The sequence below is a fragment of the Platichthys flesus genome, chromosome 2, assembly GCF_949316205.1.
Source record: "Platichthys flesus chromosome 2, fPlaFle2.1, whole genome shotgun sequence".
Classification (NCBI taxonomy): domain Eukaryota; kingdom Metazoa; phylum Chordata; class Actinopteri; order Pleuronectiformes; family Pleuronectidae; genus Platichthys; species Platichthys flesus.
This window is the reverse complement of record NC_084946.1, coordinates 24,450,855-24,467,147: the sequence shown is the minus strand read 5'-3', so window position 1 is coordinate 24,467,147 and position 16,293 is coordinate 24,450,855. Positions and strand designations below refer to the sequence as shown.

At 42.0% G+C, this 16,293-nt stretch overlaps 1 protein-coding gene across 1 annotated transcript; it reads left to right on the top strand.

The window, feature by feature from the left end:
• The first annotated feature begins 1,409 nt into the window (after nt 1–1,409).
• Nucleotides 1,410–15,841, top strand: LOC133962885 (eukaryotic translation initiation factor 4 gamma 3-like). The gene is made up of 28 exons (XM_062398214.1): nt 1,410–1,457; nt 1,862–1,976; nt 2,592–2,716; nt 3,104–3,223; nt 3,715–3,870; nt 4,060–4,257; nt 4,962–5,108; nt 5,194–5,427; nt 6,009–6,113; nt 6,650–6,788; nt 7,124–7,245; nt 7,998–8,088; nt 8,596–8,713; nt 8,897–9,000; nt 9,114–9,223; nt 9,343–9,515; nt 10,000–10,125; nt 10,242–10,323; nt 10,723–10,821; nt 11,009–11,090; nt 11,475–11,787; nt 12,079–12,337; nt 12,917–12,998; nt 13,383–13,695; nt 13,980–14,238; nt 14,742–14,823; nt 14,939–15,082; nt 15,612–15,841. The coding sequence occupies exons 1-28, from the start codon at nt 1,410–1,412 to the stop codon at nt 15,773–15,775; spliced, it is 4,110 nt and encodes a 1,369-aa protein (XP_062254198.1). The 3' UTR covers nt 15,776–15,841.
• Nucleotides 15,842–16,293: the final 452 nt, after the last annotated feature.

Genomic DNA, 16,293 nt, shown 5'->3' with positions numbered 1-16,293 from the left:
TCATTTAGCTGACGCTTTTATCCAAACAGATTTACAATAAGTGCATTCAACCCTGAGGGTACAAATCTAGAACAACAAGAATCAAAAAAAGTACAATTTCTTCAAAAATAAAGCAAAACTACAAAGTGCTATAAGTAAGTGCATTTTAAGTGCTACTAAATTGTTAATTTCAAATTTTATTCAAGGTATAGTCGGAAGAGTTAAGTGTTTAGTTTGCCGCAGAAGATGTGTGAGCTTTCTGGTGTCCGGTTGTTGATGGGGAGCTCATTTAGGAGCCAGGACAGCAAACAGTCGTGATTTTGATATTTGACCTGTCACTGCCACACTCATCCCCCTCTTTACGGTTACAGTTTAGATATGATTATAATCTGCACACGCCGGTGTTGTAAACAGTTCTAATAATAAGTATATAATTATGTCTTCAGAGAGAAGTTGAGAGACTTGATGTGGATTGTTATCAACAGCTCTATGGGAGATTATCACCTTGAATATAACATATGAGGTAGAAAGACATTTATTTTGTTTAATGTTTTATTTCTTTCAATACATTTATCCAAAGCGTCTTACAATATGTGCATTTAACCATGAGGGTACAAACCCAGAGCCCAGTACATCGGTTCTGTTTGAAAATCTGTGGTGCTTCCACCTGCTGAACACAGAATAAACTATAAGAACCAGATGGAACATACACAGCACATAACATCATTTTATAGTGAGTTATTCCTTTTCATTAACAAAGGAATTGACCCTTGGATCAATTCCCTTGGAGCCAGCCACTAGTGGCCACCCCAGTAAACTGCAGCTTGTCCAAGATGTCCATCGGTTTAAAGGCAGATTTTCCTTTGTCCTATAATGTGCTATGTGGTTCCTTTTATGTGAATTTAACATCATTACTTCTCTCCCTCATTGCTGGACATCTGCTCACAACCCACAAGTTTGCTACAGAGTCACCACAGACACAACAATAAGTGCCTAACTCGCTGTACTATTTGCAAACTTTGGCTTTTGACTTTGTCCACTAAAGTCCAAGTGCTAAGTGATATATCAGACACCACCAGATTGCTACTGAGACGTGACAGACACATCATCAGGTAATTATTCCCTGGTTATTGGTAAAACTTGTTGGAAATGTATATAATGTTACTTAATAGATGTCCATCAGAACTTTGCCTTACACATTAGAAGCAGAACTTTTTTGTACTTTAGATCAAAGCATAGCAGCCTGCAGATATGAGTCAGGTGTCTCTGGGATTGTTCTTAATGTCTTCTGTGTTTCTCTTCCATCTTTCCTACAGTTTTTCTAGAGGACTCAGATACAGACTGCTAGAACCACCATCCCGACAAACACGTCTTCCAAACGGCCTGGCTCACAGACTCCTCTAGCCATCTACCCAACTAATCAGCCAATCATGAAGCCCAGGGCATCCATGCCTTTCCCATCCCCGCAGGCTGCAAAGGTGAAAGAAACACACTGACCTGTTTACAGTTGATGGTTGCTCTCATTCCGGGGTAGTGGAACCGTTTTTTCTATCAAGGACCATTTCAATATTTATAATCTCCTTCAAGGGCCATGCTAAATATTGATCACATTTCTCTATTTTTCTGTCTTTTTTCGACCCTTTTATTTTTGTATCAACCCATTCTTCCGACATTGGTCTTCGTTCTCTCTGGCTCCCCCTGTCTTTTTCTTAACCACACTCCCATTGGACTGTCTGCTTAATCCGGCATTTGGGCTTGATTGTTTGTTTATCTGTTTGAATGAGCTCTGCCTTCATGATTGTGCTTGTCTTTCTGGTTTTCCGTGTTGCTAGTTTTTATGACTGCACCCTCATTATCCTCACATTTCTACCTCAAATCGCAGCAACTGAGCAGCAGCCAGACTCCAAAGCCGCGGCCTCAGCCACAGCAACAGTCCCAAAAGCCTCAACCGCAGAAGCCTTTGATAAAAGGGGCCTCCCGCACCAAACCAGGGCCAGGTCTGACCCAACCCTCTCACCATTCTATTAAACTATTTCCACAGATCCTAAGAGGAAGGAGTGCAACTCTTAACAATCTATCCAAGGCAGTTTGAACTCCAGAGCTTTCAACATGATATGAGAAACATTCTCATGTTAAAGGAGATATGACCAGTCAAAGTCAGAGTTCCCCTAAATAATAAACTTGGAAAGCCCATATCTCCATTAATTAGGATCTGTGATATGTCAAATTTCAGATCCATTTGTGTCTCATGTGACCAAATCAGCACATTCAATTTAATTAAGATCTGTAACTGTGTGGCCCAAAGTACGATGATTTGGCATGAAATGACCCAATTCTAAAAATGTAATTATTACGGGCTTTATTATTTCATCATGTTTCTGTTTTTGTTATAAATTATATCAAGCAAATACTTATAGGCCCATAAGTAAGGAATTTGAAGAGCTTATTTATTGTAAGATACCAATGGGTTTTAAATGAGTGTAATTTGTGTCGGTAATAACAGCTGTATGTCCTCCTGGCACCATAACAATAATAACTAAATTGTCCAGACGATAGAGACAAGTTGCCAGTGTGTAAATCTACTATATTCACTCTTTCTCTTGGTTGTCCAGACCTGGCCGATCCCAGTGGGAAGCGTACGTATGACAGGGCCTTCCTGTTGAGCTTGCAGTTGATGCCTGCCTGCATACAGAAGCCTGAGGGACTCCCACCAATCAGTGACGTGGTGCTAGAAAAGGTATGTTACAGACTCATAGACTGTTAGACAATAGTATTACACTGTGATTAAACCTATTACAGGGTTAATCAATCAATCAATCAATGGAAAACTGTAGTGGTCCTTTCTGAGGAAGTAAGGCTGAGTACTTGGGCTCTTAACTGATAAAAAAAAGAATAAATAATGAAAGTAAAGTAAAAATACATAAAGCAAGAGCTGGTAATGTGCTATATGACTGTCATTCAGCAAGGGTCACCTTTAAGTGTCCACTAAATTAGAACGTGGGCACACACACACACACATTCTTAGACCAGACTCTTTTTGCCCACCTACTATTGGGGGGTTCATTGCTCCCCCTGCTGTTCAGTTCATTGTGTGTGTGTGTATATGTGTGTGTGTGTTTTGCAGATGAGTGCATTCAAGTTTCCATCTCGAGACGTGGATTCTCCAAAGATTTCCAGAGGACCTGATTTCACAACTGCCTTTGCAGATTTTGGCAGACAAATGGTGGTAGGACAAGGCGCTCAAGTAAGTGAATAACAAACACACTCTTCCACTTTCTAGCTTCTGTTACAGTCAACACTTGATAACAGGCTGCTTTTAAGTAGAGGATGTTTTTCTAATTTAGAAAATACTGTTGGAGGTCGGTGATCTGACACCACTGGAGGATTTGAGTTTCTTTTGATGGTTAATTCAAAACGGAAAAACTCTTTTGAATTTGAAGTAGGGTTTTGCTTTTGCATGGGTCAAAATCAGGTTGATCCGAAATATTTTTGGGCTTATTCATTTTCTTCACAGGAGTCAGGTGAGAAGTTTGATTAGACTTAAACAGCATCTTTTTGTCAAATACAAGGCGAGAGCTTTGCTGGGTTCAAAGAATGGAAGCAGTTTCTGGAAGGCCAATCTTTTGACACTTACACAACCTTAAACACTGAAATTGAAAATCCGTTATTTTGGCTCATTTAAAAGATATTGAGTCATGGTTATAATACTGTTTTTCCCTTTCTTCCTATGTAAAGCCTGTAACCCTTGGGGTCCGGCGACCACCACCCAGGAAGATCATCATGAGCCTGTCTTTGCACGACGATGTTCAGCTGAGGAAATCAGAGAATGCATGGAAACCAGGCATGAAGAGGGAAAGCCTCCCAGCGGAACCAGAGTCCAACAAAACACAGGTACGACCAAATATACACAATCTGAAATCCACAAAGCAGTGGGCATATATAGAAATTACATATACAGTGTTTTCTGATAATAAATGTTAGTCTACGTGATTGAAGATTGGGTCAAGAGATGGGTGAGAGATTGGTCTTTGTGATCGATGACCTCAGAGTTTAAGTACCTGTTATGACCTACTCCCTCAGGACCTGTTCAAGAAGGTCCGTAGTATCCTGAACAAGCTGACGCCTGAGAAGTTCAACCAGCTCATGAAGCAGGTGACGGACCTGACCATCGACACTGAGGAGCGGCTCAAAGGAGTCATTGACCTGGTGTTTGAGAAGGCCATCGACGAGCCTAGCTTCTCGGTGGCCTACGGGAGCATGTGCCGCTGCCTCGCCACGGTAAGCAGGTCGCTTAGTTGAGCAGAGAAGTGTGTCGACTTTGGAACGAGAGAGTCTTGTGTTTGCAATGTAATTGTTTGAATTGGATTTGGAGAAGTACATAAATATAGCTTTTTCGTAAACTGGCGCATTCATCAGATGCAAAAACACGAAGGAGGAATTAAGTGTAATCTTTAAACCATCTATTGGAGGGGCGTGCACACAGTGTCTCAATATGGAGTCAACAATTTGCTAAATGTTTATGCAGCAAATGGATCAATTGGTTCATATTCAGCTCTGCCTTGATGCAGAATAATGCTGTGAAAAGCAACACAATTCAGTAGAGTATGATGATGAGGTTTTATTGTTTTGTTGCCTCTAGAGTCTACACCAGATGACACTATTTATTAAGTAGTTTGAAAATCAGTCACAAATAATCCTTTAAAACACAATTTATTAAATGTGCATATCCTTAATTATAGACTCTATTAACAAGAGTTCTAGAGAAACTATTACATTTCTGTCTGCCATCATTTGATAACATAACCTTAAAAATCAAGTCATTAACATCAAAATAATCCAGATTCGAAAATGTTAATTTGCGATAAATAAAAACAAATGTTAAACCCGCAGAAAACTTTTTTTTTCACGGTTAGTTCATTATTTATTTTGTCTTAATGCTTCTGTTCTCTACTGAATTCATTCCACTTACTGTTCATGTGCAGCTCAAAGTGCCCAGCACTGACAAACCCAACACCACACTGAACTTTCAAACGCTGCTGCTAAGACGCTGTCAGAAGGAGTTTGAGAAAGGAAAGGAGGATGATGTGGTGTTTGAGAGGAAGCAGAAGGAGCTGGACTCTGCTGCATCGGTAAGTGTGACACCAGATCTTTACCGAAACATTTTTAGTTTCTGTTTCAACTCTGTTCAAGAGGTTTGTTTCCTTGTCCCATTAGACGGAGCGTGACCGACTTCAGGTAGAGCTGCAGGAGGCCAAGGACATTGCCCGGCGGCGTTCCATCGGCAATATCAAGTTCATCGGCGAGCTCTTTAAGCTCAAAATGCTAAATGAGAACATCATGCATGACTGTGTGGTCAAGCTTCTGGTGAACAACGACGAAGACTCTTTGGAGTGTCTTTGCAGGCTGTTCACCACCATCGGCAAGGACTTCGACTTAGCAAAGGCTAAGGTGAGCTGGTGGTTGTATATTTTACATAAATCTTAAATTTCTTTTATTACGGTCTTAGAAAGGTCTGAAGGGCTACAGATTGAAAGCTTCGAATATAATCTACGGGATAATATGCGTCTGGTTTCCCTTTCAAATTATCCTAACAAGATGTATTCTTCTGCACGTGTCAAATAAGTGATTTAGGAGGTGATTCTGATTTACAAGGACACAGTTTCCAAGACATAAAAGAGAAACGTCTGGTGTGATTCAATCCCACAGCAGCTGCTTACAAGATTTTGCTTCCTACTGAAATATATTTCTGCAACATTTTTACATCTCCTATATTCTTCTGTGAATTAAATCTGACAGAATGTGGTAATGAATCATCCCTCTTGTCCTTCAGAGGAGTTTCATCCTGTTTAATGTGGTTGTTTCCTCTGCACGGAAGCTTTAGGGCTTTTACGGCTGTTGATGAAATGTTCCGGTTTCATCTCAGGCGGTCAGGACTGTTCCAAGTGATAAACTGGACAATTGGTCAACTCTGTAGAATAATAGTATCTGCAACCTGGGTTAACCGTCTCTATCCCTCTGTGTCTCACCAGCCTCGGATGGATCATTATTTTAACTACATGGAAAAAATCGTCAGAGAGGGGAAGACGTCTTCACGGACACGGTTCATGCTTCAGGATATTATAGACCTGAGATTGGTGAGTGGTTCGTCGTGATTTTTCTTTCATTTGCAAAATTGTAAAGAGTTCAAGAATCAAATTCTTAAAGGTAAGATGGATTTTACCAGAGAGATTTATTTCATCGATCTCTCTGATGCCCAGGAACATAATACGCTATATTCTGGTCATATTCTGTTTAATGAATATCTACACTGCTGTTGTTAAGGAGTTCTAATGCTTTTTAGAAGGACTGATATAGATAGATACACAGATAATGCCGAAGAAATGTAAGAAAATTCCATAGAAACATTGAACAGGGAAAAATGGTTGAAACCTGAGAAATACGTGATAACTATTGATCTTTAATGAATTCATCAGTGTGTCCCCAGTCATTAGAATATTCCTCTGTGATTGACTGATTATGCTAAAATGTATCAGCACAGTGTGTTAACACCCACACATGCTCCTAAATTCTCTGAACTGTCAAAGATAAAGAGCAAAGAAATCTGTTTAACACATCTGTCTGATTCCGGTTTGAAGTCATTGTTGTTCTCCACATTTTTTTTTTTCTTCAGCACAACTGGGTGTCAAGAAGAGCCGACCAGGGTCCAAAGACAATTGATCAGATCCACAAGGAGGCAAAGATTGAAGAGCAGGAGGAGCAAAGAAAAGTGCAGCAGGCACTGCTCTCCAAGGACAACAAGAGACGGCCAGGTCAGGCCTGCAGTCTAAATCCTCTTTAAGGCTTAGAATCACATCGGCACAGCTATAGTGACTCAGGAAGCCAGTCTGTAGACTTCCTGTCCCTATAGCCTGCAGAGATCTTATTGTGCCCAACAGCAGACAGGAAGCCCCCTCGCTCCCTCCCATCTGCTAGCTGACCTATAATATTTCATCTTGTAACGCAGCATGCCACTAAAGCAGTCAGAAATGTCACTCTGTCTGCAACTTTCACAGCTGTTTGACTCCACTGTATTTTCTGTGAACTAATCTTAAACCTGTATTTCCCTGTTTGTTTTTTGTTTTTTTGTGTGGGTGTGTCTCCACAGATCCAAGGGAGCAGAGAGAGCAGAGGGATCAGCGTGTACAGAGAGAGGAGACCTGGAACACTGTGCCCATGACGAAGAACAGCAGGACCATCGACCCAAACAAGATCCCAAAGATCTCCAAGGTGAGATGAGCTTTCCGAGGCTTCGACGCAGATCTTACCATTTTACCTTTTTCTTACCTTCTACTGTGAGGATTGTACAAATGCACTGCTACAGGAAATGTGAAGCTGCTATTTACTTTCTGTCCCTCATAGTTCAGTTGCTCATATCTCTACATTGGAATCACGTAAACAATGACAAACAATTACCATGTGGTAACTGGTCATGTTCCATGAAAACTTAAGCCGTTGTCAGACGTGACCTCCGAGTAAAATCTGGAGAATTGGCTACAGACTTCAAACATTTAAATAACTTACCTAATTTTGATTTAATGATAGTTTGATCTGAGAGATTTTAAATGTTCATTTGAATTAAAGCTTGAACCTAAAGCAGAGTCAGGACTTAAGATTCTGCTTTATAATCATAAACATATAATATTTTATGATTTATACAGATATTGGTAAACAAGATTCTTAGATTTTCTACTTATTACTGATAAAAGACTCATAACAGGGGCATTTGTGTCGATTTGTTCGTGCTTCTTCCTCACGCCCACGATTTCACTCCCTCAACTCAGAGTAAATCAATTCAACAATATACATAATGATTTGTATAATGATTTTAATAATGTCAAAAAAAATCAAAACAAGAGAAGCTGAATATAGTATATTTTGTGAAATCAGCAGTGACGTCTGAGTAGAAACTGATCACAGACAACGTGAAAAGTTGTAAGGCTCATTTTTTTGTGCCTGATGGTCTGTTTCTCTTTCTGCAGCCTCAGATGGACGAGACGACCCAGCTGGGCCCCCGGGCTCAAGTCACATGGGTGAAGGGCAGCGGTGGAGGAGCCAAGGCCAATGACTCAGGTGAGGTCACACCACATGACTTGTAAAGCTGTCGGATCACTGTGCAGTTCAAACTACATGACCTGCTGATCAGGAGTCCTGTAACTGTTTGGAGTTCATACTACAACACTTAACGATGGAAGGGTGTCACACACTTCACAATGTTACGACTGTTCCGCTCTGTTTAGCTGTAGTTGTCTCGATTCATCTAAGACAGTGGTTTTCAACTAGGGGTCCGTGGCCCCCTGGTGGTCCGAGAGGGCATTGCGAGTTTGAGGATCTAAGATATTAAGCCTGTTAAAAATCTGGGAGTGTGATAGTCTTTTATATTGATTTCCTTCATTATGTTCTTAAAAAGGTTTTAAAAGGTAACTTGATGAAACCCTGATATAAAACTGTAACTTACAGCATATCCTGTATACAGGGTCAGATGACTTATCTTCCTCTTAATGACTGGACCTTGACTCTGATCATCCACAATTGTTATTTATCACTTATCTTTCTTGTAACGTTTCATCTCTGGAGCAGAACTTTCACGCACAGCCGGCCTCAACCGCTTCTCGGCGCTGCAGCTCGACCCCTCACCTCAACCCTCCACCACTCCTCCACAGAACCCAGACTTCAACGCCGGGACAACTCGGGGAAGGTATGAGATGACAACGCTGTCTGATTTGAAAGATCCTGTTATCAGTTTTGTTATTAGGGTTTTGTTTCCTCCCTGTTTAGGGCAGTGATATTAATTTGTAGTAGTTTCCAAACAGGTTAGAAAACTTTATATTCATTTACACTGACATCCTTCCTGACTCTTTATTTATCCGTCCCCCACCAGTCGTAGCCATACAGAAAAAGAGCGCAGCAACAAGCCACTGACCTCTGCGCCGAATGTCACCAAGGTCGAATCTGAGCCAGAGCGTAGCAGAGTCCGAGAACCTGGTGAGACGCACGTCGCTGCCCAACACCGGAGGGACAGGACGATAATACTGACTCATTCACTCTCTGCCATTAATCACACTGTTGTGACTGTGGTTGTTTATTTGCCTTGACAGTGAAACCTGAGCCTGTCCAGACGATGGAGAAACCTGCTCGGTCTGAGGAGGAGATCGAGAGGAAGTCCAAGTCCATCATCGACGAGTTCCTGCACATTAAAGATTTCAAGGTGATGAGATCCATTCAACTGATAACGGATTTTTTTTCATTTCAATTTCATAGAATAAACCTTCTTAAAGGGAAAAATAAAAGCATAAGTCTTGAACATGCGTCTTTGTTTTGTTGCAGGAGGCTGTCCAGTGTGTGGTGGAACTTGATCTGGGCTCTCATTCACACATCTTCATACGTGTGGGGGTGGAGTCGACGCTGGAGCGCAGTCAGATCACACGGGACCACTTGGGCCAGCTCCTCTTCCAGCTGGCGCAGAAGGGAATCCTGCCCAAACCCCAGTTCTACAAAGGGTCAGTTCCCCTGCTCAGTTCTACTTAAGAGTTCAGTTGAACCCCTGTGTTGAGAAAACAATAGTAAATAGATTTATTTGATGTTGTCCAGCCATTTATCTTCCTGTTCATTATTTTCTAAACCTATAATTGTGTTGATACAAGGAAATAGAGAAATGTCTCTTCTAGAATGGACTGTTTTTACATCTAATTTTTTATTTAGTTTAAAAAAACTAAAATGTCTTCTTTACTGTGGCCAATTTCCAGTGTATTTTTGGGTTTTCCTTATGTTCTTACAAATTTATCATCAACTCTCAAACTTTAAGAAACTTTGCCAACGATTCATTGATTTCTTTCGGGAACATGTAAACATTTTCTGCTTCTAAACTTACTGAATTTAAATTGAGTAGAAGAACTCATTTGTTTTTGCTCAATAATTTGAAGCTGGTCCGTGTTTCGGAGCGGCTCTTTTTCCTAACCACAACGTCCTTGTTTCTCTTCCCAGGTTTGCAGACACGCTGGAGCAAGCGGACGACATGGCCATCGACGTTCCCCACATCTGGCTGTACCTGGCCGAGCTGCTCAGCCCTGTGCTGAAGGAGGGGGGCTTCTCTATGAGAGAGCTCTTTAGGTACGAGACCACAAACGTGTCGACTGTGATGAACTCTGCTCTAAACTAAGCTGTGTATGAAGTAAAGAGCTGCTCAGATTGTATTCTAATTTCTGTCATGTTCTGTTTGTTCACAGTGAATTAAGCAAACCTTTGCTTCCTGTGGGAAGAGCTGGGATCTTGATCTCTGAAATCCTGCTCATACTATGCAAACAAATGGTAAGAAACACTTCAGTCTGTTCTTCACTCTTTTTTCCTGGTACCTGTCATTATGAAGCAGGTGGATTATAACCAGTGACTCAGCTGTAGATTTAATTTAAATACACATAGATTATTGACTTGTATACAATCTATATTGACATATTTTTACTGTTGCAGTTCACTGTAGCATTTTTTTTTTGTATTATTCATTCAGTGTTATTATTATGATTCTGTTATAATTATTATAAACCAGTAAAATGAAAAATCTCATTGAAATCAACTAGGCTGATTTGATCTTTTGATTTGAAGCAAATATTTTCTAATTCATTAAGTAAGTTTATGGATGAAATATTTCTCGTAATAGAAAAGACATTTCAGAGCATAGGTTTGTGATGTTGTCCCATCTCGTCTCCACAGGGCCATCGTACTGTGGCTTCTCTGTGGGAAGAATCAGGCCTCAACTGGACTGACCTTCTGCCGGAGGAAGAGGATGTCCAGGCTTTCATCTCACAACAGGTCAGTGATGAAGGTCAACGCTCCTCAAGGCCCAAGAAATACCAATCGGGGGAAACCCTCTGTTACCATCTATCAGCTGTTTGAAGACTTTTTAACTTATTGAGACAAATAAGAACTTTCTAATGTTTTTTGTGTGGTTTCTCTTCTATACTTCCTCACCGTATCAATGTTGTCTCCACTCGAACAGAAACTCCACTTTCTTCAGCCACAGAGTCCGAGTGTCTCCGAGGACGGATCTGAGCCGGAGAGCAGCAGTGTCCGAGAGCCTGGTGAGACGCACTTTGCTGTCCAACACCAGACAGACAGGACGATAACACTGACCCATTCACTCTCTGCCATTAATCACACTGTTGTGACTGTGGTTGTTTATTTCTCATGTTAAAGGAGATATGACCTGTCAAAGTCAGATTACCCCTAATTAATTTTCTTGGAAAGCCCATATCTCCATTAATTAGGATCTGTGATATGTCAAATTTCAGTTCCATGTGTTTCTCATGTGACCAAATCAGCACATTCAATTTAATTAAGATCTGTAACTGTTTGGCCCTTTTCACATAACTTATATGTGAAGAACTGTTAAGTGTAGTTTGTGATACAATTATTACCCTTTGCTGATTGAATTCTGAAGACATGTATTCATCTCCTTCTTCCAGATGATGGGCCAAACCTGCAGACCAGCCCACCTGAAGCCGCCATATCAAATGAACGTCCTTCAGCCAAGGAACCAGCCACTTCTCACTCCCCTGGAACTCTGGCTGCCATGTCTGGAGCAGCCTCCACTGCTTTGAACAGCCTTACAAAGTCAGAGACTGAGCTGGAGACAGCCGCCATTGAGCCTTCTCTCATGCCCCCTGCTGCACTCCAGCCCCAACTCTCTAGTCCTGCTTACAGAGAGGCCGCCCCTGAAACTTTGCCTGCTGACACCACTCCTCAACAGAGCCCCGACCCCGGGACAACTCTGGGAAGGTATGAGATGACAACGCTGTCTGATTTGAAAGATCCTGTTGGTTTTAGGTTTCTCTGATTCTGATATTTATCTCTCCTGCTAGCAGGATATTTATAACTCTGATTAACTAGTTTTCATTGATTTAAAAATAAATCCGTTTTGTTATTAGGGTTTAGTTTCGCTTCTGTTTAGGTCACTGATAATAATTCGTAGTATTTCCCAAATTGGTTGAAAAGCTTGATATTCAGAGTTTCTCATTTACACTGCCATCCTTCCTAACTATTTGTCTATTCGTCCCCCACCACTCGTAGCCGTACAGGCAGGAAGCGCAGGAGGCACAGAAAGCGCGGCGCAAAGCCGCAGAGCTCTGCATCGTCTCCAGATCTGATCACCAGGGCAAGCAGCTCAAAGGAGCTGCTGGAGAGTCCAACCCAGGAGGAGCCGCCAAGAGACAGCGAGCCAGAGGGAGCCGAACCCCAGAGACCGAATGTCTCCGAGGAGGAATCTGAAACCTTGCCTTCTGACACCACTCCTCAACAGATCCCCGACTTCAACGTTAAATGTGTGAAGGTACGAAAAGTGAAATCAACCAGTCTCTGCGAGTTAGTTGGAAAAATCCTGAAGGGCAGACGGAGTAGGGCTAAGTTACACCTTGTTGTAAAGTAACTGAATATTATTATATTTCGGACCTTGAAGCTAATGTTGGTCCACGACTGCTGGTCAGATCTCATCAATACAATTCCTGGATCCACGTGTACTTCAAAATGTTTACGGTTTCCTCCCTGGGTCCACAAACGTTCATGAAAATCACTTCAGTAGCTTTTGATGAATCCTGCTGACAAACTGACAAACAAATGAAAACATAAGCTCCAGTTTTAGACCAGAAATATGTTAGTTACACATCTACATACTTTGAACTCCCACCAATATCAGGCAAATATAAATAAAACCAGACGCACTCAGTCAGTGATGAAGGTCAACACTCATCAAGGCCCAAGAAATACCAATCGGGGGAAACCCTCTGTTACCATCTATCAGCTGTTTGAAGACTTTTTAACTTATTGAGACAAATAAGAACTTTCTAATGTTTTTTGTGTGGTTTCTCTTCTATACTTCCTCACCGTATCAATGTTGTCTCCACTCGAACAGAAACTCCACTTTCTTCAGCCACAGAGTCCGAGTGTCTCCGAGGACGGATCTGAGCCGGAGAGCAGCAGTGTCCGAGAGCCTGGTGAGACGCACTTCTCTGTCCAACACCAGACAGACAGGACGATAACACTGACCCATTCACTCTCTGCCATTAATCACACTGTTGTGACTGTGGTTGTTTATTTTTCATGTTAAAGGAGATATGACCCGTCAAATTCAGATTACCCCTAATTAATTTTCTTGGAAAGCCCATATCTCCATTAATTAGGATCTGTGATATGTCAAATTTCAGTTCCATGTGTTTCTCATGTGACCAAATCAGCACATTCAATTTAATTAAGATCTGTAACAGTTTGGCCCTTTTCACATAACTTATATGTGAAGAACTGTTAAGTGTAGTTTGTGATACAATTATTACCCTTTGCTGATTGAATTCTGAAGACATGTATTCATCTCCTTCTTCCAGATGATGGGCCAAACCTGCAGACCAACCCACCTGAAGCCGCCATATCAAATGAACATCCTTCAGCCAAGGAACCAGCCACTTCTCACTCCCCTGGAACTCTGGCTGCCATGTCTGGAGCAGCCTCCACTGCTTTGAACAGCCTTACAATGTCAGAGACTGAGCTGGAGACAGCCGCCATTGAGCCTTCTCTCATGCCCCCTGCTGCACTCCAGCCTCAAGCCTCTAGTCCTGCTTACAGAGAGGCCGCCTCTGAAACTTTGCCTGCTGACACCACTCCTCAACAGAGCCCCGACCCCGGGACAACTCTGGGAAGGTATGAGATGACAACGCTGTCTGATTTGAAAGATCCTGTTGGTTTTAGGTTTCTCTGATTCTGATATTTATCTCTCCTGCTAGCAGGATATTTATAACTCTGATTAACTAGTTTTCATTGATTTAAAAATAAATCCGTTTTGTTATTAGGGTTTAGTTTCGCTTCTGTTTAGGTCACTGATAATAATTCGTAGTATTTTCCAAATTGGTGAAAAGCTTCAGAGTTTCTCATTTACACTGACATCCTTCCTGACTCTTTGTTTATTCGTCCCCCACCACTCGTAGCCGTACAGGCAGGAAGCGCAGGAGGCACAGAAAGCGCAGCGCAAAGCCGCAGAGCTCTGCATCGTCTCCAGATCTGATCACCAGGGCAAGCAGCTCAAAGGAGCTGCTGGAGAGTCCAACCCCGGAGGAGCCGCCAAGAGACAGCGAGCCAGAGGGAGCCGAACCCCAGAGACCGAATGTCTCCGAGGAGGAATCTGAAACCTTGCCTTCTGACACCACTCCTCAACAGATCCCCGACTTCAACGTTAAATGTGTGAAGGTACGAAAAGTGAAATCAACCAGTCTCTGCAATCAAGCTCAACCAAGTTACACACTCATAGAAATCAGTCCTATTAATATGCCTGGTTATTTTAATTTCTTTCTCAAATTCTCTCCACGAGTTCTTCGTTGGGCCGTAACCCTTCATGTCTCAATATATTTTCTGTTTTTCACAATCTACATTTTACCAACAAACAAACAAATATCTCTCTATCTGAAAAAGCGGTGCCACACATGTAGAAGACACCAACGAAGATGTCTAGAGTTTCTGGTGATAAGAGCCAATGACAGTGTCGGTACACGATCATGTGATTTCTGCAGATTTGTTGTTGATGTGTCTGTGCAGAGAACCTCCAGCAGGGTTGTGCATGTGGGAAAGGCCATTCACGTTCAGGTCCTGTCTGAAAAGGGCTTCGTGTTGACTGCTCTTCAGTGTCATCACTTCTGAGCTGGTTCTTGTGACGCTGTGTTTTTAATCCACCTCCTCTGTTCTCTGTTTCTCAGGAGAACATGGATGGATCACACCTGAGCTCGTCTCCCTACCTGAGGGCATTGATGACGGCTGTGTGTGAGGCAGCAGTGAAAAGTAAGCTCTCCACCAGCCGGAGCAAAGACTCCTCTGCTCAAATCGCACCGCTGATTACAATATTTATTCTCTGCCAAGCGAATTAATTTAATCTGCCTCCTTCTTCACTGTGCAGATAACACCAAGTGTCGAGTGCACACGGCCCTCATTCAAAAGAGAATTCCTGTCTTAATCAAGTACAGGAACTCAGAGAGTGAGCGACAGCTGCAAGCACTCCGTGCACTTCAGTCGCTGATCGTCGCCCTCGATCATCCTACAAGTAAGTTCTGCGTCCGAGTTCACTCCAAATGAAACTCCCACATCATCCCTTTCCTTTGTTTCTTAAGAATAAACTGTGGAACAAGTTCTCAGTTGTGATCAAACCAGTGGAACAGTTCAATCTCACCACGAGGTCCATTTAGTAGCTTTTCTGGAGCTTTAGTTCTTGTCACATGATTCTCATCAGCAGAAGAACTTTGCCTTGTTATATGGAATTGGAGATTTTCATATTTCCGTAAATTTTTTAAGGACATTTGGAACAATTGGATTAAAACTTTGAATCTCAAATTTTTTCTCCACTGACATTAACTTGATTTGTTCATTTGAGGAACATCACTCCAAATCACTTTTGCTAAACACAATGCCATCTTCAGTCATTTCTAATCCATCAATTTTTGGTTTCTTATCAAGATACAAATCCCATTAATTGAATTGATAACATTAGGAATCGGTCTCACCTCACAGAAAAATTAGATTTATTTCAGTTTCGTCACAGCTGAAACGATGACTGACATGTATTTGTTCTCCAGACCTCCTCCAGATTTTCTTCGAGTGTACATACGATGAGGACGCGTTCTGCAAGTCGGGGACGAGAAAAGACCCGGCCAATCAGCTGGGTAAGGGCGTGGCCCTTAAGTCCGTCACGGACTTCTTCACCTGGCTGCGGGAGGCGGAGGAGGCGGAAGATTATTGACGAGTTTGGATTCCAACAGCGGAAGCACTAGATACCTTAAATATCTTATTTTTCTTTTGCAATGTTCCGCACTCTTTAATTTATTAAAAATAAAAGGTATTTAAAAATGCTCGTTCTCATGATTAGTTCTTTCCATGGTTTTGTGCTTATAGGGGATACGACTCAGTGTGTGTTTGTGATGAACTGAGACAGTTGTGTTGTGTTGGAAGTTGCCGTAGCATTGTCAGATGACCTTTGTGATCAGACCAGGAGGAGCAGCTGAGCGATGAGCTGCCGTCGCCTCAGGATCAACGACACAGGTTCGACTCGTTTGGTCTGTTTAGTCGTCGAAGCCCAAACAATCAAACAGCGCTGTGTCGTTGGAAGTGTCTCAGCAGCTTGACGCCTCCTACATTTCTTATTTGTACCATCTTTTGTATGTGTGTATCTAGATTGTGTGTTTATGAAGCTATGACATGTTTGAGTGTTGTTCGGTATAATGTGGTCACGTGACCACCTGTTCGCCCAAAACACACCCA